Below are 23512 nucleotides of genomic sequence, written 5' to 3'. Positions count from 1 at the left end.
CCTGGGTATACTCTCAGTGCCATCTTTACGGGCAGCTTACTTCGCTCCGGTGCACAACATGCTACATTCTTATGCAATGACTTGCTGTTGTTATCGGTCATGCTGTATCATGGCGGACGAGCACAGCTGCAAGGCCTTCCAATCTTGCTTATTCACGAGCCTGGCAGGTAACCTACATTACTAATTCTCCCGGAAGCGCATCAATCGTCCATCCGAATTGTAACGTACACTATCACCCTACTCGACAATGAAGTTCGCTTCCACGGAGTTCGCCTTCGTGTCGCCTGCTTTTGAGTGGCTTGTTCGCTTGCTGCAGCCTTGGAAATGACGCCCCTCCTGTGCGATTGCCCTGCAGGTTCATGCTCTCAGCATCTCCTTCAGCTCCTCTGCCACTCCGCCCCAGTCTCGCTATCGATATGGCGCCGAAGCCCCAATGTCGATGACAAAAGTTTGCCGCCGCGCTCACTTATGTCTTGGGTATATATTAAGATATCGAGCTCTCTGTGAGGGCCACAATCACGGCCCGCAATCATCGCCATGGATCGCTCCACGAAACCAAGCTTCAACTTTGTGAACCTCACACACCCCGACGATCTCAAAAACGAAGAAACGCAACTGCGCATTCGACGTCTAGCTATGACTGAGGTCGGTAAAGCGAGAAGAAAACCCAAAACGAAGAGGGCGCGCAATGAAATCGTCCTTGAGTTTCGCAATCCGTCCGAGAGTCGCGTCGATATTGACCGGTTTGGTGGCGGTCAGCTTGATCCCTTTAACCCCTACCCCATCGAACTTGACAACTCTTGTCGAGCGCTACTAGCGAACAGTAGGCGCATTCACTCGTTTTGGTCAGACTCTTTCCTGACTTGGCGTAGTCTTTAGTACCGGAGACAGCAATCATCCTAGCCAGCTCCGTGGCTCCTGGTACCCCGTTGGACTCAGCGATGCGGCAGCTTTTAACAACATGCTTTCCAACTCACAAAACTTCTTATTCCAGAGGCGCAACGGATATTACCCTTCACAAGATGATGCCATAGCATTGAAGTATCACAACAAGGCGCTTCGCCACACCACCCAGATGATGAATGACCCGGCGAAGCGCACGAGTGATGAAGCTATAGGTGCTGTGGTTTCTTTCATGATCCACTTTGTAAGTCGCCCGTTTGAGGACAATGGCGGCAAGGCTGATGATCTTCAGGCTTTATTGGGGAACTTTACCAGCAGTGATTGGCAGAAACATAGTAACGCACTAGTGAGAATAGTGGGACTAAGGGGCGGATTCGATACCATTGAGAAAGAGCACTTACGAGTTACGATCAGCTGGTCAGCATCTCCGGGTGAGCCCAAGGCTTGATAGTTGCTGACGTCTGAATAGGGCAGACCTCATAGGAAGCTTCTATCAAGACCACCCTCCTATTGTACCAATGCCACGACAATGGATAGTGGACTCGAAATCTCCACCGAACTCCCCACGGACGTGTAACGGCATATCGTTAGTCTGGAAACAGCAGCTACCAATGCAGCTTGACTTTGTCACCATCTTTGATGATATAGTCCAATTGATCTCTCTCGATAGAGCTTTCAATGAGGAGCAGTTGATGCTTGCGATTACGAGCGGTAGCTGGCTAGAACCGACAATATACCGCCTCTTAGCTATTCGTCCTCTAAACCACGGCAACGCCAGAGAGAACGTAGTTGAAGAGGTTTGTCGACTGGGAACCCTACTCTTCTTGGCACCAGTTTGGAGAAACTTTGGTCAATCACCAGTATGGACGGCGGCTATATCGCGCAATCTCCTCCTTGTACTCACGAAAAACATGGTCGAATGGAACGACTTGAAGCCTTTGCTCATCTGGGTGCTCTACGCCGCCGCAATCGAAACCAAGGATCTGGCAGAACGTAGTCAGTTCGTTTTCATGCTTGGCATCCTGATGAGTGGCATGCAGCTGCAGGCGTGGGATGATATCATGTTGATTGTGAAAAGCGTATTGTGGGTAGAAAAGGTTTTCGCAGGTACTGATGAGTTGATTCGCGACGAGGTTATGCAGATTGTCAACCACAATCCTATGAACATGTTCTCGGTTGAAACTACGCCGCCGCCAAGTTTCTTGGACGACTTTGCGGCGGAAACAGGATAGAGCTAGACTAGATCTGGTATAAAGACACCCTTGTTGCTGCAGCTACCAATAGTAAGACTCAGTATTGCTGGTTGACCTCGCTCTCTTACAGTCGTTGTATGTACAGTAAATGCCCACCACGACTGTAGGGAGCATACATAAAACTGCCGTGAACGATCAATACTTAAAGCTACCCTCTACCTAAGTATAGATTTGCATCTAGGGTGCTCTTGTGATTTGCATACGGCTATCGTGGCAGAATGGTCACAGGAGGCCCACGGAAGAAATTGCAGCTGACCAGAGGCACACGCGCTATCATGCCATAGTCGAAATTTTTGTCCTTTAGCCAGGGATTGCCTAAGTAAAACAATATGTATGTGCTGCATGACTCAAAGAATTACATCGTGCTGACAACTATCCGTACTCTTGCACAGTCTATGATCTAGGTGCCCTTCCGTTGTAGTCCATTCCCGGCTGTGCTGTATAATTTGCGAAGCAGTCATAATTGAAGTCGATTTCTGCACTGCGCTTTTGAAGGAGCTCGACAACGTGGTCGAAAGAGCAGAGACCGTTTGCATCAGTGGGACATCCTGGATGAGACTCATTGATCGGCACAACGGCATCATTGCTGGTTGGCCAGGTTAGCTGGTATCGAGTTTCGAAGGAAACGAGTATACTTACACGATGAATCGGATCTGCTTTGTTGGTTGCATAGCAGGGCAAGAAAGAACCTGAGTGGTGAAGTGGGTGGCAAACGGCACGAGCTTGCTAGCTACGAAGCTGTTCTGCCCTTCATTACCAAGAGGACTCAGCGGTGGGCCTTTGAACAAAGCCGTCAAGTTGAACGCAGTGAGTGTATCAAGGACGACAACTTCGTGCGTGGCATCGGCATAGATAGACTGGTCGAGCGGGAAGTACGTCGAGGAATTGTCAAAAGTCTCGTTCAGCGCGGAGTTGGCGCCAGGATACTGATGGGTGAAGCGTGCGATGAATTCGTCTAGGAAGCCTTTGCCTTGAGCAGCAGATACAGGAGATCCTGGGCCGTTGTTGTAGTAGAAGGACAGATCGAAGTAATACTCGTAGTTCAGGAAGTCTTGTTCGTTGAAGAGGTTGCAGAAGGCGGAGTAGCCGAGAGCGTGCGTCTCATACGAACACAGTTGAAGCATAGCGATGGCGTCGGTGGAAGTAAAGTTGATACCGCTAGCCTGCGACTGCAGACGAGCGAGAGTGGCGTTGAACGCGTTGTTCGCAAATTGAGCTGCTACACGGCTACCGATACTGCCTCGATTTGCAATGTTCGAGTTGTTGCAGATTTCGTAGGGTGCGCCTGAGTTGTTCACGCCTAGAGTCTCAACAAGCAACTCAATGTTGACCTCGTCCATGTACTCGGGTACACCAAAGAAACCGGCAGCGAAGTTTTCCGCAGTCTTCACCATCCGGTCCTGGGACTGTGTTCGGAAGACCGGAATGGTGCCCGCTTCAGTAAAGTTGTTCAAAAGATGGCCATACAATTGGCGGTACTCAATACCCAATAGGAAGTTCATGCTGCGACCCGACGGTGTCAGGAGCTCGGCGCCCAACTTGTATGTCCAATCGCTCAGGAAAGAAAGCTCTCCAGAGACTGCAAGACCAGTTTTTGTAGCGTTCGCAATCTTCTGAGCAAAGGTAGCGGGCGCAGCGCCACTGGTTGGGTATCTAGCGCCGTGACGGTAGAGCAGATGCATCTGGGTGATGTCGCAGCCATCCGGGATCAGAGGGCTGGCATCAGGAAGACCGTAGTCTGCGCTGCGAACCGAATACCATGGGCTCAAGTTACCCCAGTATTTGGTGATGTCAAAGTTTGGAGACTGCGAGCCACTGCCATGGGGCTGTGGCTTGATCAGAGGGTATGAAGATGCATCGCCATCGTTGTAAGGATACGACGGTGCTGTTTGGATGGCATTCGGCTCAGCGCCTGTGGGGGTCGCTGATGATTGTTGCGTTAGTTTAAAGACCAGAGCTCAAGGAAATATTGGTGACTTACGGCCAGGGAAGCCGACGACAGATTCTGGCGGGAAGAGTTCGGAGTTGACCTCGGCTATACAATCAACCCATCAGCATTCCGCTCTCTGCGCAGCTTCAATCAGACTTACTGCCAGCGGGAGGATACACATCTGCACTGCTTGCGCCTGCGTTTCCAGCTGCCGAAATTGTCGTGGTTGGTACAGCTCCAACCCTTGCAAGGAGGACAAGCAGTGCGCCTTTCCGGGCGGTGTTGGTCGTGATGCGCATCTTAACAATCGCAGAAGCCTAGGTCTCTCAAAAGGGATGTATACCAAGGAGAACAAGCTCCGACAAGCTTCGATGCCCAGCAATGTGGGTGTCCCAGAGACCCATCTTATAGTCCCCAAGCCCTGCAACGGTGGAGAAAGGCGTTAGAGTTGGGCATTTCGCTACCGAAGGGATACACGCGGCTCGTAGTAAGCGTCGCGCAACCAATGGGATGCGGAATTATGAACACATGCGTTGACCAATACTTCGGTAGCAGGGATGCCATCATTTCAATGACAGCACTGACGTTTGCGGTATGCAGATATCACGGTACCCAGGTACTCATGCGGTAAAGCATGCACCGGCGCGGGGGACCTTTGCAGCTGCTAAGTCCTGGTCCACGATGACGGCGTTGGACTATGCTGCTTTGGGTGCCGCACAGCGGCGTTCTCGTCCACCTTTGAGCATATCGAAAGGAGCACGTGGCTGGCGGGTTTATGGTGACGAAGGGCTCTTTGTAGCAAGATACGCGTTGAGGAAAAGTGTTCAGGCTACATTGATGCGGAAATGACCCGGTCAGAGTGAGTCAATCAGTTTCGTCATCACATACGAGTCCAGTTCGCTTCCTTTCGACGTTGACGAGAAAGGCTGATTTGTCATTACACGTCCACAGACTATTTATACATAAAATCGAGAAGACCCTCGTTCTCGCCAGACACAGCAGAACTCAAAACGCCAGTGCCAATGCCGATGTATCGATGAGACGCAGCAAATTAAACACCGCCCAGAACGACTGATATGAAGACCCCGGTACCCACCCATAACCACGATCTCATCAGTCATTACAATGTGATCCATCAACGCCGAAAAGAAAGAGAGGAAGGTAGCATCCAAGTCGCCATACAGCGCGTGAGCAACGCGACAACGCCTTACAAGCAAGAAAGGAATAAGCGCTACAAGCTCAAAAACTCAAACTCATGTCTGTTCAACAAGACGGAGAAAAGAGGAAAGCACTAAGCGATAGGCCATCGAGTACGCAATCCTTGTGTCCATTGCCCGTAGAGGATGTCAGCCAGTATCCCCTGCTGCTCCATACCAGGCTCGACGTAACCAGGCAGTTTCTTCTCGTCAAAGTAACCGTGGCCATCAGCCCCAGAGCCCTTCTCGCCGACCACGAAAGCGCTCTGGCGGCGTTTGTGAGACTTGAGGTGAGGGTTGTTCTTGGCCATTACGAGCTTTGGTCCCTTCAGCGGAGAGCCCGAGTTGGCGATCGGTGTCCCGTTTCGTGTCGGTGTCGAAATCGGAGTGTGGTCATACTCCTCTGAAGACTTGCTGACGGTCGGTGTAGCTGCACTCGTAGTGCTCGACCGAACACGTGTTGTGCCTGTACCATGCACAGTTGTACCACCTAAGCTAGTGTCGCTGGTTTTGGTGTTATGCTTCAATGGTGATTGCGCGGGCGAGACTTCTATGCCGAGAGCGTACGCAAGCTTTGTGTCGTTTTTGAGACGGTCCACCATAGCCTTCAATAGCATGAATTCGCCATGTGGGTCGATTTCGTCAAGATGCTGCCAGGCCTGCGCAACTCGTCCGATAGCGTCGCGTTGATGGGGCGATGCTGTGTCAGCATGTGCCTCTTGAAATACTGAGTCCAGGACCTTGCTGTACGCTCGGCGACCGTATAAGGCGTCTTTGGTGATTGGCATGTGTCCATCGGGAGCAGGTGGCTCGTTCTCGTTGTTCATGTCCAGTGGATGGTTAGACGTGGGAGGTGATGGGCGGAAGGTGCGCGCTTCGGGGTTCGGCTGGAAAGACTGGTTGTTCTGAGCAGGCGGGTTGCTAGGGGGGTTCGAGCGAAGTGCTGCACGACGTTCGCCGGACGAGACGCGCTTGAAGTGTCGTACGGTCGATGGCGAGTTTCCAAATGTCAGATCGACACCCAACGGCGACTTGTTGAGATTGCTGACGCGACGGGCGGTGGGTGTATCGCCAGACGGAACGCGGAAAGCCGTGGCTTGGGAAGTTCTCCGAGAGGATGGACGTCGTCGTGCTGGGAGTGGTGAATCGGTTATGTCGCCCAAGGGTGCTGCGTTGAGGTCCATCCGTTGCATCATGGATTCGACTTCATCGTTGCCTGAGGAGGGTATACGGGCCAGTTTGCGACGCTGTTTCAACGTCTGGCGTGCTTGAACGGTCCCTCGCTTGACGGTGTCAAAGTCCCAATCGTCTTCCTCGGCTCTGGGGGAGAGATCGACCCTGATGAACTTGTTAGCACACTGTATGAAAAGTTCCTGCGAGTTACTGACATGGTCTCTTCATAGTACTTGGGGTGCGACGCCGCTTGTTGTTCCCTTTGGGCGTCGTACATTTGCTTGCGTTCGACGAGCTCGCGCAATGCCTCGACCTTGCCCGCGCGTTGGACGAAGCGGTGTTTGAGGAGTTCCTTCGCAGTCGCACGTCGATCCGGATCCTTGATCAGACATTGTGCAATGAAGTCTTTAAAGTCTTTGCTCCATTCGTCGCCCTCCAGCCTTGGTGCTGGGTTCTTCGGAATCGTAAAGAGCACCTTCATGGGATGTGACCCAGCGTGTGGCGGTGCGCCCTCTGCCAACTCCATAGCGGTGATTCCGAGAGACCAGATGTCGGCTCTGAAATCATAGCCAGCCTCCTGGATGACCTCGGGTGCCATCCAGAAGGGTGTACCGACAAACGTCATGCGTTGCGATTTGATATTTGTGAGTTGTGCGGCGACACCGAAGTCGGCGAGTTTGACCTTGCCTTGGTCGGTGAGGAGTACGTTGGCGGCCTTGATGTCGCGATGGATCTTGCCGGTCGAGTGTAGGTAGTCTAGCCCGAGCAGGAGCTCTCGGCATGTGATGGCGATGTGTGCTTCGCTGAAAGTGCCTGGTGCCAACTATGACGGTTAGTCTAGCTATGTGATGTCGGTGGTGTGACTGCGTACCAAGTCGGCGGCCGAGCCTCCCCCCAGATACTCCATGACTATCCATAACTTGACGCCCTTGACGAAGCTGGTCTTGTACTCGGTAATGTATGGACTGTGGCAGGTGCTCAGCAGCGAGATCTCGGCTTGGATGTCGGCGAGCTCTTCGCTGCTGTCTTCGAGGTCGATGTGCTTGATGGCGACTGTCTCGCCCGTTGTGCGGTCAATGGCTTTGAACACCTTTCCGAAGCTGCCGCCTGCAATGGTCAGTAATGGAGAATCAACCAGGCTATGTCAAAACGTACTGCCCAGCTCCTCCATGACTTGGTAGTTTTCGGCCATGGCGGGCGATTACAACGTCGCTAGGCGGAGCGCAATGGCTGAGGAATATGGGATGTGGTCGGGGTCGGGCCAAGATAGATGCAGTGGTGTTTCGGCGGAAGACGGTTGGGATAGGAATAAGACTCGGCTGTGGTACTGGGCTGCTCAATTGCGCCGCCGTTGTGGTGTATATCAGAGTATCGCGCAGGGTCCAGCCCTATCATCGCCGAGGCAACCAGCCTGATCGTCAAACAAACGCACATCCCCGCCGCCACTTTTTGGCGGAGATTGGCATGACGTCGGTAGGTATCAGTGCTGTAGAAAAACAACACAGGTCGGGCATGTCCAGGACAGCGCACCAGACGTCGGAGCAGTGTCGCGGAGCCTTTGGCATCCAAGATCAGTTTGTCGACGCCATGTCCAGAGCAGCCTATTCCACTCCTCCTCAATGTTGCCCTGCATGAGCTCCCCACTGCGGCTGTCATGCAGCAGCGGCTACCAAAACCGTCAGCCGTCTTGCCAATAGACGTGTGTGGTGGTGCATCATCTGCGCCTCATCCCGCCGATGATTACTTTTCCGGTTGCTGAGGGAAACGTGAGCTAACGACATGGTGCTGCGAGGCACTCCAGGCATGTCAAACCTACCATGCCACTCACCGCCAGCTAGGCTGGATTGCGAACAGTCCTCGTAGCCTGAAACAGGCCGCCTGTACAGCGCACTCCTGGCTGTTGCTGCAAATTAGGACGAGGGCGACGATGGGCCTCCATGGCTGTCTAACCGCCAGGGCACGCGCACCATGTTATCCGTCGCGGTTCTCCTCAGCAACCGCAAGATTAGAGTCTAGTACAAGATGACCACTACCCGTCGTTGACCGGACACTCGACGTGCTACCCAGCTAGCTCAAACCTGACGGCTACATGGGTCGTGTTCTGAGGTGTCAAATTACGTGGCCCGACCCCTCATCTCCGCAACATGGCAGTGTCGTCTCGAGAATGTGGGACCGAGCATGTGTTCGACAGCAGACTGCGCGTGTGGTGACCTGTACGTCTGAGTATACCATGGAGCAATGAGCGAGCGGCAGCAGATAGAAGACAGAGCAGACGTCGCCCTCAACAGACGGACATTGGTTCACCGTCTCCACACAGGGCCTCCGTCACGAGACTAGCCGCGCAAGCAGTCCCTTGGACATGCAGCCAGGAGATGGGTTCCTGGATTGGGTTGTTGATGGCCTGAGCACGGCGCGCGTGAGCGACGGCTGCACAAAGACTGCGGCTTCGGCTGTAGGAATCTCTAGATACTCGTTGCCGCTCTGAACTCCGTGGCATGCGCTCTTCAATGTCTTTGGTATGAGTTCTTGCGCCGCTGGCTCAACGCTCTTCAAGTCTTGGTTCTCGTGGTTTAGAGGGTCGCTCCTTCTCCGATTGGTCGGCCTCCCTACAGCGCTTCTAGCCCTTTATCTCGAAGTCTACGGCAGCTCCCCAGCCGCCGCCTCGCTTATTCTTCACCGACTCGCTCGCCGCGCTCGTCTCTCAACCATTCTCTGTACGCTCAAGGAGGGACAGTACGTCAGCAATACCATCTTCTTCGTCGGAGGAGCAGACTCCATGGACAGAGCACAGACACCGACAACCCTGCACGACAAAGGGGCCGAGTCGTCATCCCAGTCGTCAATAATATCCTCCAACGCCCCCGACTCCAACGCTTCTTCTCAGTCTTCACCACCCAAGACCATGCCGTCGCATTCTCGGTCCAAGACGGTCGACGTCATCGGGCAAGGCAAACGCCTGTCCCTGCAGTTCCCCATCCAGCCAAGTACGGGCATCAGTTCACCAACCTCCTCGACACGGTCGCGCCCGCAATCATGGATGAACGGGGCAACGTCTGTTCATTCGCCCGAACCCGAGGATTCTACCTCCGAGACAAACATTCTGGCGGTTCTCGCTGCTCAGGAGCGCTATGTCCTCGAACTCAAGGAGGAGCTCACCAAAGCAGAGGCTGATCTGAACACGCTCAAGACGCATTGGACCCATCACGAAGCGAATAAGCGTCGCAATGAGGTGCGCAAGGTCGCCGCGCTGCAGCCTCTGAACACATCGCTCGCCAATGCTCCACCGGGCCAATACGAAGACGATGGTTCGAATTCGTGGATGCAGAAAGAGATGGAGCGCAGGAAGAACCTGCTCAGCAGCACCAAAACATCCCAACGGAAGGTTTTCAGCGGCTCGCGACATCTAAGAACCCTATCACTACTCTCTCCCGACCGCCTCCAGTCGCCATCATTCCCCCAGCCACTCGATCTACACGACGACCCCGCTTCCAACTCCCGACCGCAGCTTCCTGCACGGGCTTCCACCTCGTCAGAGATCACACGACAGGTCGTCAATGCCGGCGAGCACGACCGATACGACATGGGCGGCATGCCCACCATACAACGTGAGCAGCTCATTCGGGCTGGCACTCAGATGGCGCAGGATTTCAAGAAGGGGCTATTCACATTCATGGAGGATATCCGACAAGCTACGGTGGGCGATGAGGCCGTCAACACGGCGGACGGCAATACTGGAATACCAGGTGTCAAGAACCCCTCTAAATCTGGCCGCAAACCGTCCGAGGGTCGCCCCGCCCTTAGTCGGTCCGCCAGCTCGAAGAAGACCACACAACAACTAGGTTCCACTGGCGACGACTTCTGGAAGGAGATGGGCCTGGGCGAGCCCAAGACTACTGTAGTCAACAAGAAGACGCACGCACTCAAGAACACGACGACCCCGCAAAAGCAGATCCGCAAAGTTGCATCCGAAGAAGACTGGGATAACTGGGACACGCCCAACGAGTCACTTCTGGTCGATTTGGAAGACTCCAAGGACAGCTCAGATGAATCGGATGCGCAGACCTCGCCGGTATCCGGCCCAGGCAGCTCTCGAACTAGCACCAGCACTAGATACCACTCGAAGCGTCACGATTCCAAGGCATCGTCGCTCACCTCCATCAACCAAGAGGACCTGACACCACGAGAGTCAAAGCGCAGCTCTATCCCATGGCCTGATATGACCAAGGTGTCACCCAGCAACCTGAAGCGTACCGCATCACATCTAATGAAAGAGTGGGAGAAGCAACTCACCCCGCCCCCGGAATCGAGGAGTGAAGATTACTCGCATGGCGATTTTATGAACTGAACGTTTGAAACGGTAGTTGCATTTAGCGATTTAGCATTATGACGCGACGCCATTAACAGCAATGTCTAATTCAGTGTTGAAGAACTTCTTGAAGAGGTGGTTTGCTGTGTGGAAAAGTTCAAGGTATAGCATGGCGTTGGCGTAATTGTACATATTGGAACCTAGCTTCGGGTAGACATGTACCGTCGTAGAAGCATAATGAGAATCCGAATACCTCAAACCGACGCGACCAAAACGCTTGCTTGCAACATGTGTGAACACATCCGTGACGCTGAAGTGGCGGTGCCAAGACCCACCTGCCCGGCATTTCCCGTCCTCCGCTCTGAACTCCGCAAAAGTTCCCGGCGGCGGCGCATCGCATCGCCTTTGCAACAGTATCACTTGTACCTCACGCTTGCTTCGTGCCGCAGTCGTAATCAGCTTCAAGAAGATGGCTTTTCCAGGAGGCGTGGGCTCCATGCCAGCCGCCATGAATCCCAATGCAGGCATGTCCGAGCAGGAGCAGCAAATGGTGAAAGCAGTATGTGCGACCCCGTCTCCTCTATACAGTTGCGGTGGAACATAATAGCATGTCGCGAGGGCGTAGCTGGCTATACACGGCTGTCAAATAACATGTTTGGGGAACCATGGCTAACATGCGAATAGATGCAAATGGGTATGGAGTCTTGCATCGGCAAGACAGTAATGGCAGGCGTAATGGGTGGCGGTCTGGGTGCTATGTTTGGGCTCTTCATGGCTTCCGTATGTGGCCAAACAACTCATAGTTTCGAAAGAAAGAGAAGGCACGACTGACATGCACAGATGCGATACGATACCCCGATGTCACAGCCCCTCCCCGTCAACACGCCGGCTACAAAACCTACGACCGCAGCTACCGGCGCAACGGCAACGGCAGGCGTCAAGCCTTCGACGATAGCTACCGGTAGCGTCAACTCCGCATCCGCAGCCACTCTCACCCCAGCACCCTCGGCCTCTGCGACTGCTACCCTTCCAAACCCCACCGCTACCGGTACCGTACCGCTTACCGACCTTCCCCTACGCCAGCAACTACGGGCCGGCCTGCGCGACATGTACCGATCCTCAATTTCTAGCGGACGCAACTTCGCCAAAGTTGGTGCTATTTTCTCAGGCACCGAGTGCGCAATCGAGGGGCTCCGAGCCAAGAACGATCTGTACAACGGAGTGGCGGGGGGCTGCTTGACTGGGGGTATATTGGCAAGAAATGCTGGGCCGCAAGCCGTGGCCGTGGGATGCGCAGGCTTCGCAGTTTTCAGTGCGGCTATCGATGCGTATATGCGTATGCCAGAGGACGAGAGAAGCAAACCTATCGCGTAGAGTCTGTAAGGCGACCATCACGACGATGAGTCGAACCCGGGATGGAATTCATGTCATTGATGTATGTGTACGATATACCACAAGCGATGTTGGGGTAGACTCGCGACTTAGCATTGGGCGGCGTTTGGAGGATTCACTCTATCGAGACTCTCGACTTTACCAACGAGACTAGAAACAATATCAAGGGCTATGGAATACAATCTTGGCCGTCTCTCAGTGTTACAAAAAAAGTTCGACTCAATATATGTTGAACCAGCGTCGACTCATCTACTTCCAGCACGAGGCTCCCATTACTGCCACCAGCGCGATCCGGCCAATCAAAATTCGTGAGGGTCTCACACCAAAAAAGTCGGGCCCCACCGCCACCATCGCGAAATCTTCTACCACACCAGCGGCACGCCCTAGTCATATTGACGATCCAAACCTCGTAAACTTCCGAACTTAATATCAGGATCTCAACTTTCCACGTACAACAAACTGAAACTTCCTGTTTACCGGACTGCGACTACTGCCGGTCTACCGCGCAATGGCAACACCCACTGCGGCCCAGCAAAAGCCCATTCACTCGCTTATTTTGGATACGGGCCCATTGATCAAGAACACAGTATCGATCTCTACTATCATCAACGCCGCGGAAGAACTATGGACTACTCCTGCTATTCTCTCCGAAATCCGCGATGAAGCCACACGGTCACGTGTACAGACAACATTGATCCCATTTCTGAAGATACGGAATCCTCAGCCGGCAAGCTACGATGCAGTCATTGCGTTTAGCAAGAAGACAGGTGATCATGCGGTACTCAGTAGGCAGGATTTGGGTATCCTAGCCCTGGCTTACGAAGTGCACTGTGAGAGGAACGGTGGCGACTGGGGCCTGAGAGAAATACCCAAAGGAGAAATAAAGAGGAGGCCTGGAGAGATTGAGCAGTCGAACGAGGAGAAATCGCAGAGTGGGGGCCTTTCTACCTCAGCAAAGAAGCGCAAGAACAGGCGGAAGGCAGCCAACAAGACTACCGAAGATACCGCTGAAGATGCGACGGAAGGCGTACAGATCGATTCCGGATCTGTCGAACCAGAGGATATTGATGAAGGCTGGGAGCAGCCTACAGGCAAGCGGGCGGCGAAGGCCAGAGCGCCCAAATCTACTAAGTTCAACTTCAAGCCCGCAGCGGAGTTAGACAGCAGCCTGGAACAAGCCAATGAATCGGAGGAGCAGACCGCCCAAGCCGAGGTAGACGAAGAAGAAGGTGGAATAGCTGTCACTCAGGAGCAAGTCGAGGAGCAAATACATGAGCAGGTTGTTGCACAGGTTCAGGATCAGGTTCACGAGCAGGTGCAAGACCAAATTCACGAGCAACTTGAGAAACAGAGCAGAGGAGAGCTCGATTCTCAAGCTGTAGAGCAGGCGGAGGAAAAGATCGAAGAGCAGGTCCAAGAGCAAGCTCAAGAACAGCTTCAAGAACAGGCTGGTGAGGAGGGGCCAATCGACCAATCGGCGGCGGTCGAGGTGCCCACCACCAACATCCACATCGAGCAGAAGACAGAGCTCTCCCGAGCGCCTGAGACCTCCAGCCAGCAGGACCTACAAACCCAGCAAGTCAGCTCTGACGAATCAAAACTGGCGCAGGAAATGGAGGACCTCTCGGTATCCCGTCACGCCACTCAACAACCTACGCCCCCTACGACTGACGATTCAGCTGCGGAGTCTGACTCTGATGGCGACTGGATTACCCCACAGAACCTTACAGAGCACCAAGCCAAGGACGGAGCCATCCAACCGCAAATTCACACAACAGCCAATCGCCAGCTGGACGTAGCAACCATGACGATCGATTTTGCGATGCAAAACGTATTGCTCCAGATGAATCTCCAACTTCTCTCCACAAACATGCAACGCATCAAGAACGTCAACACCAAGGTTCTCCGGTGCCACGCCTGTTTCAACATCGTCAAGCAAATGGACAAGCAATTCTGCCCCCGCTGTGGTCAAGCAACCCTACAAAGGGTTTCCTGCTCTACAAACGCCGCTGGAGAGTTCAAGATCCACTTAGCCAAGAACTACCAGTACAACAAGCGTGGCGATAAATACAGCATCCCCAAGCCCATCGCCGGTACTGCAAACACAAAGTGGAGTCATGGTCAGGGAGGAGGCAAAGGCGGCTGGGGTCGAGACCTCATCCTTGCTGAAGACCAGAAGGAATACACTAAGCGCGCTGAAGAGGACAAGAGGACCAGGACGAGGGACCTCATGGATGACAACTATCTGCCGGGCATTCTGACAGGCGATCGGGGCAGAGCTGGTGGCAGAGTCAAGGTAGGCGCAGGCAAGAACGTCAATGCGAAGAAGAGGACGTAGGATGCTGTTGTGGCTGCCACTGAGCCAAAGCAGTTGGGGGCATGCAGACTTTTGGTCAGGCGGACTCGGATGATCTGATGTGGTGGTGAAAGCCATCGGGTCACCCGGCTTACTGGGTTTTGGGCGTAAAGGTTCATAGCGAATGGTGTTGAGCCATGCTTGGTTGATCATCGGAAGATATGTCTCAGATAGACGCATGATATCCTAAAAGTTTCTATTTGTCCTCTCTAGATATTCGAGTAGATGGCCCCCTGCCGCCTCGCTCCACCTGTCCCATTCGACTGCACACAATCCAATGTCTGACGACCGTACGGTAACATGATCCTCCAACCCTTCCAATATCCCTTCATGCACTACACGTTTGTATTCTGATAGCGCGTGATGGGTATTGTGGTGCACACAGCTTGTATATCGCCGTGCTGTGATTATGTGCCATAACTGCATTGTCCAGTAGTCTTACTTCCCAAAGCGCCACTACGCCTGTGACTGGGTGGCATAGTAGACCCGGGAAGCCGATTGTGGCTCGGCAGGCTCGGTTATCTTATCGGACATGCGGCCTCTATGTAAGGGTCAACGAGCTGCATCCAAACGAGCTGTATGCCGATAACACTTCAAGATACTCGGCACATTTTGCTGCATTGCTACGGACGCAGTAGTGCGTGCGCAGGTCCTTAGATCGGCAGTATGACTTGGCGTATCTCTTATTCCGTGCTTCGAGTTGCAGGGTAGTTCTTTAGATTCTACGTAATTTACCTGTACTCAGCATTCGGCCCCTGCGCTGCGGATGTGAAGCCATGGGTCCGTGTCTTGGAAGGCCTAAAGATATGACTCAGCAGGCACTCATCGGGGCGACGCCACTATAGTCTGACAAGACATGGTGCATACCGCGATGCTATACGATGCCATCAATCGTATCCTGAGAGCTGCCTGAGAGTGGCTCAGTCGCAGGAAAGTGGCGCAAAACCTATCAGCTCGTGATATAATCGACAAGCCAATGCGCAATGATTTTGAGCGAAAGGACTGGCAGTCAGCAAGTGTATTTCAGTGGTGGCTGAGATGTAGTTCCAGACTTAACCTCAAGCTGATGACCCTGCGCGGGTTCAGACGATCGGTGGCCGTCTCATCTGCCCCAGTGGTATATCGTGATTCGGAGCTGGACGCTCTCGTGTCTCACAGCTGCGGAAACGTGGCGTATAGTGACAGCCGAGTCCGTGTAACAACGCATTACCCTTACATAGCTCCTTACATAGCACACATGTGGACTGTGCTCAAACGCCTCGCTTACGTCAATTCAATCCAGCTTGAGATGTTGCGATTGGTTCTGGGGGCTCTTCGGGGGTGGATCACGTTTACCGGAGGTGCAGTGAAAGAGCGCTTTATGTGAATGGTACGGCGCCTCGAGACCCCAGGCGACGGGGAAGTGACTAACGAGGGGCCAGCATGTGAACGGCGTGGTATGAGAGTATACAAAGACCTCTGTTCCGTTACTATATTACTGAGGCCGCGATTGTCTTGTACAATATACTTGGTTTTTGCCTTTTATTGAGTCATTATGGCGATTCTTAGTATTCTTAGCTCTTGGACGTCGCTTTCTAGATCGTACTTTAGACGCGTAAGTCTTGTTCAATCGTTTGTTGTTTCCTTCTTCAGCATCATCACACTTACCCACTCCAGCGATCGAGATCGAGATCTTCTTACATGCCCGAGTTCACCGACAGCTCTAAACAGCTCGGCTCCTCTGCGGCTAAGGAAGCTCCGACCAAGCCCGGAGACCATCGCACCAGGATTATTGCTCGTCTTCGCGATCAAGAAATCCATGTTCCGGATGTGCATTACATATACACGGATTGGGCAGCTAAAGTGCACCCGGATGTTCTGGTGCTGAGACAGCATCTAGAGGGATACTTCCAAACGTTCATCAGTACCGAGAGCCAAAGGAAGAAGCAACGTAGGGTAGACAACGGACTCTGCGCGGGATACTTTTGGACACATGTGGAACCAGAGAAGTTTGTTATTCTAGGAGAGCTTGTGGCCTGGGTAACTTGGCCCAATTCCTTATCGCGATTGTCGACTAACGTAAACTGTAGTTCTTTTTCTGGGATGACGAGATCGATTGCGGTACTCTGACAGATGATCGTGACAAGGCCGAAGCTTATTGTGACGATACAATTAATTTCATCCGACATTGCTTGCAGCCAGAACTCTCTGGCGAAGTTCCGGCACCGGGGCGGTTGCATAACTGCGGTCCATGGGTCAACATAGGAAGAGCAATGCAGAAGGGCCAGTCGAGAGGTACGTCCATCCACAGTATGCTAGACAGATATTAGCTAACAAGCATTGTAGAAGCACGTGACCGGTTTGCTGAAACCATCTACGACTTTATCCGCGGCGTCAAGACATCTCAGGCTACATGGGCGCAAGGGATGTCTACTCTCGAGGAATATACAGCGCGCCGTTTGAGAACGGTTGGTACAAACCCGTGCATTGCTGTCATGCAATGGGCCTACAACCTCACTCTTCCACCGTCGATCTGGAACCACGAAGCTGTAGTAGCCATAACGCGCGAAGTAGCCATCTCCGACTTCCTCTGGAACGACATTGTGAGCTTGCGGAAGGAGATAGACGACGGCGATATCGATTCTGCCATCCCGGTGATGGTATGGAACGAGGGATGTAGTGCGCAGGTTGCCGTCGATCGATGTGTGAAGATGGTGGAGGAGAGCTGGGCGAGGCTGTTGGAGGCAGAGACCCGACTTGTGAAGGCGCATGCTCAAGAGTCTGAGCAAACCAGGCGCGATATCGAGACGTTGGTTGGCGGGTGTAAGGACGTATTGGTTGGACATATGGTTTACTCGTGAGACTTCTAGGCAAACTGCGTCGTGGACCACGCTGACTTTAAGCCAGGCTCAAGATTCCGCGCAACATGTCCGCAGCAAAGATGAACGAGAAGGATTGCAGTTTCTGCATTATCCTATAGAGCCGAAGGCTTGAGAGGCGTCGTCTGCTGTGAATAGAGTGCATGATAGACCCGGGGGGCAAATAGCAGTTTCCGCCTATCGTATGCACGCCCCTGTTTGGATTGAAGATGAATGGCTCGCGACTTGGTATCAAGGCTAGAACGGACTCTCCTCAGTACACATCCGGAGCAATACAACATTTTCTCTGGACGTGATAATTGCCGTCATTGTGAGCTCTCCTGTGTAGTGTCAGCTTTGCAAAAGCAACGCGAAACTCCCCTTTTACCAGAGCTGGGACCACGTTCATCGGACGAAGAGGCTGGGTGGCGTACTCGCCGCCATTCTCAACCGCGATAGCGAGTTGCTAGGACATTGCCCTGAACTGCCAATGTCCGGAGCACAGTCTGCCGTCGTGCGGGCCACTTTCAGGCAGACAATTGACGTGGTGCGGGTGGGTCATGATTGGTCGGGCGGCGATGTGTCCGAATCGCCAGGAGGAAAGACCGCGTCTTTGCCTTAGCTTCCGCAGCCGGTACCAGACTTCATCCCAGCGTCAGACCTCATGTCCAGCTCTGAATCCAGCCTCCTACACCTATTGCTCATCCACCGTCATACTTGACGCTCCTGTCCATGGTTGTTTCTGCAGCCAGGCGCCGTGCCTTCCCCGACCGACGCGCTACTTGCATTCCTGCGCGTCCTAGCGGCTGGGTCCATACCGATGCCTGCAGGGCCTCTCCATTCGTACACGCTTCTCTCCCACACTGCGGTACCGACGTGCCTACTCGAGCTCTTGAGTCTTTGACGGCATGGGCAAGCATCGCAATACTTGTGGAGAGTTGCTATAACTCAGGCGACATGAAAGAAGCCTGATCCGAACGTGACGGGAGCCAGCATACGGCGTAGAAGCATCTAGGTCATGTATACCTCGGACCAAAGCCCGGGTACCGCCAGGTCCCGACGGTTGCTTTCCACCATCGCATGCCGCAGAACCGGATAAGGTGTCCAAACCCTCACCTCATGGTCGGGGCCATTATGGAGACCAATCTCGGCTCGGCTGAGCTATCATTCGACTTCATCGAGTCCATCTCGTACCGCCGGTGATCTCTTGGCAGGTTGCTCCATAGGTTCGCGATCGCGGCGCCAATGGCCCGTCTCGTCAGTTTGGCCCGCCATAGACCAGATCTTACTCCTGCAAATGGCGTCTAGGAGCGGCGTTCTGGTCCTAGCCAATGGATGCTTGCTTTCTGGGCTCTCGATGACCAATTCATCGCGGCTCGAGCCACTCGGGATACTGCTACCGACTAAGTCAGTCGTTGTCTGGCCATTAGTGCATCTCAGATCAGACATGACCTTACCTGTGCCGCATGTGTCATAGACTACCACCAAACAGCTCCTGTCCATGTGCTCTATGCCAATATCGAGACAAGCACATCCTGATGTGAGCGCATATCCTTTGTTGAGGCCTGTATAGTGTCAGGATTCTGATCGAATTGCCTCTCCACCAGGACATCAAAGCCGCGAACGCTGTGATACGCCCCTCTTTCGGCCACGCCGCCTTGACTGTTACTTTGCGGTATCCGCTCTGAAGCCCGAGGCTTCGGTGCGGGGTCATATTGTCAGTTTGCCTTATCTGACCGGCTTCCGGATTTGACAGTAGCCGCCGGGCGCGGCAGTGGGGTTCGATTCGATAGAGAGCGCTCCGTTCCGTGCGGTTCATACAAGCAGTAAGTCTGTTGATTGGGAGTTGAGCCGTCAAAGTGCGCATGACTTCTATCGTGGCAAGTTCATCCCGTGTGCCTGGGCCGCCATGTCAACCGGTGAGTGCTTGTTCGTAATTCCCGCCAGTTTGCGTTGCTGTCGGGCGAACACACGAGACGACAAGGGTCGTCGTCCGGTGAAGAAAGTTCCACGATCATGCAGGTTGCAGGAACCATCTGCTTCGATCAGCAGGTTGTTGCCGCCAACTAGGTAAGGGGTACTTATCCATTGCACATTAGCGGCAATCTCTTTAAAAAGCTCACCAATGAAGAGCATCAGGCATACTTGAAAGTGAGGAAAGAAGGCGAACAGGCAGAAAAAGGTCCTCCGGTCGTCTTGGGGCCGCACGCCTAGTCTGTCAGCCGGTTCCCTTCTACTTAAGGCACACTCGCCCTTCATACATCGGGAGCCGCTCTGTTCTACTTACTCGAGACGTGTTTTGAACCAACTTCTAAATGTCGCTTCAAATAGCCGCCGAACGGGCACAAAGAGTCGGAGACGCTTGCCGGTCGATCAATACAATACGCGCCCACTGAGGAACGTTGGTCCACAATGTCCGTACGCCGGCTTTATAACCCCTCTTTCTCGCAGAGCCGCACCTCTGGGATCTTTGTCCCAAGATACATGCACATCTTATCGCGGCAATGGTTTGACCGTACGAAACAAAAGCATGCATAGTTGACGACGCAACATTATCGAGTCCTGCTCATACTTGATCTGCGAAGCGATGTTCCACTCACTCACAAGCAGGACACAACGATTCTGGTGGCAATCATAGTGCATGTGGCCGCAACACCTTCGCGAATACAACACATGCTTCACGTTGCAGTCGTGGGATCAACATAAACCAGGCTTTGGCCACGCCTCTCGGCTAGACTGTTCGACAGATGGCTCTTCCACTGTTTCGCAACAAGTGCCGTGCAACGGACGGCACACGCAAGGCGCTTCGCTAGGAGGGATCCACCCTTGATCTCTCTTGGGTTGGCGCTGTGCCACTCCATCTTGTTGGCTCGCCGGTTCAGACCGGCTGTTATGCTGCAGGCGATGGGACACGTTGGGCGCGATCCACGGCCGGTTGGCACCGATGCTTTTTGCTGAGATGCAGCCGAAGGCCAACCGTTACCGAAACACTACTGCTATCATGATGCTGTCATGGCAATATTCCATTCTCACAGAGCACAGTCTTCGAAGGACAGGAAACACGACACAAGACATGCAGATGTTGCTTGTCTATACCGTCCCCCCGGCAAACCCGACGCAACTATACAACGACACACATCAGCGACCAGGGAATGAAAATGTCCACAGCGGGGTAGGGGAAACTGGGCTGATTACCTGTAGCCCACCTATACGTCTGCTGCAGCCGATGCAGGATTTTGCGCCATGCCCCTTTCAGGGCATCTCTAGCTTATCAGAGGGCTGCTCCGAAATCTTGGCCGTCAATCAGAAATCCCGTCCCGCACTGCTGCCATGTAGGAGCTTGTCGCCTGACCTCTTGACTGGGATGGTTTCCGTTGCAACTCGTCAAACGCAGAGCCGCATGGCGATGAGAAAGATAAAGACGTGTCGAGTGAGGGGGCAGTGGTGGTCTGGAGCCGGGTGAGAGCACCACATTACAGTCACAAGAACTACGCCGCTGATCGGGACTTACTGCACGAAGACGCACGAGTAGCAGGCAATGTCGGGCACTTATTCCAACCCAGTGGTCAGTCGCGTCAGGTCCATGGATGTGTACCCTACTAAAGTGATTCTTCCAGCCTTCATACCTTTTCCAGATCGACGAGATTTACGAGTACCTAGGGAATACTCCTGCCCAGTATGATGTTCATGGTATCTGGCAGCCTACGACAGGCCCTTATGCGAGTCACGACTTCACGCCCGGTGTAGGTGCTTCCGGAAAGACTTGGCTCTGCGATGGGGTGCAGATACGCGAAGTTCCCCAGCTTCCTCGTAATGCTCAACGGTACAAAACCTTTTCGGTATATTACGAAAGCGGTGCTGGATTTTGGGTGCTGGAAGGAGATGCGCGAAATCCGCCTGTTCACGACGTTTTCCACAGACTGCAGTTCAACTATCACCAGCACCCTCCCGAATCGTCATATCTGACCAATGCTGGCCAGTACAACATGCTCCGTGTACAATTGCAAAACGGGGCAGCAAACCTGCTCTTACCTGACATATACCATACCAACGCTACTGCGTCACACGTTCAATATGGCGGAGTCGTGGGTGAGCTGCCGATATTTCTGGCTCTGATGGCCTTCTCGACCTCTCGAGAGTATCTTCCGTCGGTTTTGCCCCATATGTTCACAGCAGGGCGCTGGAACCCATGGCACGGATATCGATTCACCAGTGAGTTCTCGCTTCAGGAACACACGACCAAACTAACTCCTCTAGGGCTTCACCAGCGCGGTGTTGTTGTCAAAGTTTACAATTGCCCTATTGACTACCCACCAGAGGGACCCCGAGGCTCGACAGCCACAGACCTTTACAACTACGAGATAGGTCGTACGGTCAAATACTTCGACTAGACAGTTTCCCATGATTGGTAGGCCACAGACGTCGCCTAAGCTCGGATCACCACCAGCAAGCTTTCTGTCAGCCTTACAGCCCTACCGACACTTGTGCGATGTTCATTCGCATCGCCCCGCTTGGGTTACGCATGACATGCGCTATTCCATTTTCAGTACAAATACATGGTTCTACTCCCATGGCCAGTTCGACTCTGGTTATCGTTTTTTGTTGGGTATCCGCATTCTCTTGGCCCTACATTCTTTCGTGTTTCTTTCCCAGACAGCCAGCCACCGTTACGTTGCCCACGATTCAAATTGTCATATACGTTTATGAAATACAACATGATCTATCTACGACCACACTTTCCAGCCTGAAACTGTGCGTGTCTTGTCCCACCCCGTCTCACTCACAGGCCTTGAGCGACTTAAACCTCAAGTATGATGCAAGCTCACAAAATTGCAATCAAGAGCTCAAACACTTGCACTGGGTTGATAATGAAACATAGCCAGATGAGTGAGAAGGCATGACGAGATATGATAGCTCATGAGGTTAGCATTGTGAAGCTTACAGTCAGATTCGAAGGTCAAGATAGTTGATAATTACGAGATCCGGGGTACATCCACAAGGGTGTCATGAATGGCGGAATCAGGCATCTACACTGTTCAGGTTCCCATGCCCCAGACAACAACGTTGCCATCGCCACCACCACTACACCACTCACGCCTTGTCTTGCAGAAGGCCACGGCGGACACGACATCCTTCTTCGCCTTCGTGGCTGGTGCAGCCGCTATACCTCTGACCTCCCTCATGTCGGAATGCTTGAATTTGTGCAGACACGTCCCCTCCAACATGTCCCAGGCAAAGACCATACCGTCATCACTGCCACTGATGACGACGCTGTCGTTCAAACCAAGAGTGCTCCTAACCCTCAAGTCCCTGTTCACAAAAGAATCGTCCTTGTACGTTTTGAGCAATTCGCCGTTGGTGCGATCCATGAGCCTGACGGTCGAATCCAACGAGCCAACCAGAAGCTCTGTGCCCTTCTTGCTGACGGCCAAACTCGTACAGCTCGGTCCCACGACATCAACCTGACACGTGCCCATTCTGATATCATAACTCCTGACACGACCGTCGACGCTCGCTGCTATAACATCCGCGTCGTGTATAGCGACGTCGGAGATGCTGTCTTTGGCGTCGGAAAGCGTCATGATGGGCTTGTAGGCGTTGGATTTTGTATCCCATATCCTGACAGTGCCGTCGAATGAGCCCGTCGCTATGATACTGTCGCTCTCTCCTCCAAAAACACCGCGGTTCACACGTCCGGCATGGCCAGTCCATCGGCGTATCGTCTGCGCCGTTTGAACGTCCCACAGAAATACTGTCTTGTCTCCACCCGTACTAACAAATTTGTCGTTGGCTGAGTTGACGTCGATGCTGAGGACTTCATAACCATGCGCTGTGTATTTGTTCACCAGACCTGGGGGTCGTTGCGAGGACGATGTTGGGGCGGTAGAGGTAGGCGGCGCTTTCGAAGGGTTGTAAAGACGGATTGTGCGGTCGGACGAGCCAGTTAGGATGTAGGTTTGGGAACCTGAGGAGTAGGCGACTGCGTGAACGATGCCGCCGTGGCCAGTCAGTTTGGCGATAGGCGTTGTTGGGAATGACATTACGCTCTGTGGGCAACCGCAGGCTGAGAAGTGCAGTACCAATCTGTCTGCTATCGTTCGCGAACGCGACGGGGCTCTTGTTTGAGGAAGCGGAGGTTGTATTCTGATGCCGCAGCTATCGAAAT

At 53.3% G+C, this 23512-nt stretch overlaps 8 protein-coding genes across 8 annotated transcripts; 5 read left to right on the top strand and 3 right to left on the bottom strand.

Moving 5' to 3' along the window:
* Positions 1-537: 537 nt before the first annotated feature.
* J4E83_000945 (uncharacterized protein) lies at positions 538-2135 on the top strand (the record flags this gene model as incomplete). The annotated part of the gene is made up of 3 exons (XM_049327902.1): positions 538-823; positions 873-1320; positions 1373-2135. 3 exons carry the CDS (start codon positions 538-540, stop codon positions 2133-2135), a joined length of 1497 nt encoding a protein of 498 aa, XP_049192420.1.
* A 414-nt stretch (positions 2136-2549) lies between these two features.
* J4E83_000944 (uncharacterized protein) lies at positions 2550-4385 on the bottom strand (the record flags this gene model as incomplete). Its single annotated transcript, XM_049327901.1, has 4 exons — positions 2550-2742; positions 2796-4080; positions 4138-4191; positions 4247-4385. 4 exons carry the CDS (start codon positions 4383-4385, stop codon positions 2550-2552), a joined length of 1671 nt encoding a protein of 556 aa, XP_049192419.1.
* Positions 4386-5377: 992 nt separating this feature from the next.
* On the bottom strand, positions 5378-7647 carry J4E83_000943 (uncharacterized protein; the record flags this gene model as incomplete). Its single annotated transcript, XM_049327900.1, has 4 exons — positions 5378-6620; positions 6671-7278; positions 7327-7562; positions 7611-7647. 4 exons carry the CDS (start codon positions 7645-7647, stop codon positions 5378-5380), a joined length of 2124 nt encoding a protein of 707 aa, XP_049192418.1.
* A 1326-nt stretch (positions 7648-8973) lies between these two features.
* On the top strand, positions 8974-10800 carry J4E83_000942 (uncharacterized protein; the record flags this gene model as incomplete). The annotated part of the gene is made up of 1 exon (XM_049327899.1): positions 8974-10800. The coding sequence occupies one exon, from the start codon at positions 8974-8976 to the stop codon at positions 10798-10800; it is 1827 nt and encodes a 608-aa protein (XP_049192417.1).
* A 457-nt stretch (positions 10801-11257) lies between these two features.
* Positions 11258-12135, top strand: J4E83_000941 (uncharacterized protein; the record flags this gene model as incomplete). Its single annotated transcript, XM_049327898.1, has 3 exons — positions 11258-11320; positions 11446-11541; positions 11602-12135. 3 exons carry the CDS (start codon positions 11258-11260, stop codon positions 12133-12135), a joined length of 693 nt encoding a protein of 230 aa, XP_049192416.1.
* A 526-nt stretch (positions 12136-12661) lies between these two features.
* J4E83_000940 (uncharacterized protein) lies at positions 12662-14491 on the top strand (the record flags this gene model as incomplete). The annotated part of the gene is made up of 1 exon (XM_049327897.1): positions 12662-14491. The coding sequence occupies one exon, from the start codon at positions 12662-12664 to the stop codon at positions 14489-14491; it is 1830 nt and encodes a 609-aa protein (XP_049192415.1).
* Positions 14492-16761: 2270 nt separating this feature from the next.
* J4E83_000939 (uncharacterized protein) lies at positions 16762-17349 on the top strand (the record flags this gene model as incomplete). The annotated part of the gene is made up of 2 exons (XM_049327896.1): positions 16762-16783; positions 16835-17349. The coding sequence occupies 2 exons, from the start codon at positions 16762-16764 to the stop codon at positions 17347-17349; spliced, it is 537 nt and encodes a 178-aa protein (XP_049192414.1).
* A 5033-nt stretch (positions 17350-22382) lies between these two features.
* Positions 22383-23387, bottom strand: J4E83_000938 (uncharacterized protein; the record flags this gene model as incomplete). The annotated part of the gene is made up of 1 exon (XM_049327895.1): positions 22383-23387. One exon carries the CDS (start codon positions 23385-23387, stop codon positions 22383-22385), a length of 1005 nt encoding a protein of 334 aa, XP_049192413.1.
* Between the last annotated feature and the right edge of the window lie 125 nt (positions 23388-23512).

This window comes from Alternaria metachromatica (assembly GCF_023757995.1).
Source record: "Alternaria metachromatica strain BMP 0045 chromosome Unknown scaffold_2, whole genome shotgun sequence".
Classification (NCBI taxonomy): Eukaryota; Fungi; Ascomycota; class Dothideomycetes; order Pleosporales; family Pleosporaceae; genus Alternaria; species Alternaria metachromatica.
Note: the sequence above shows the minus strand (reverse complement) of the source record. Positions and strands in the feature narration are given on the sequence as shown.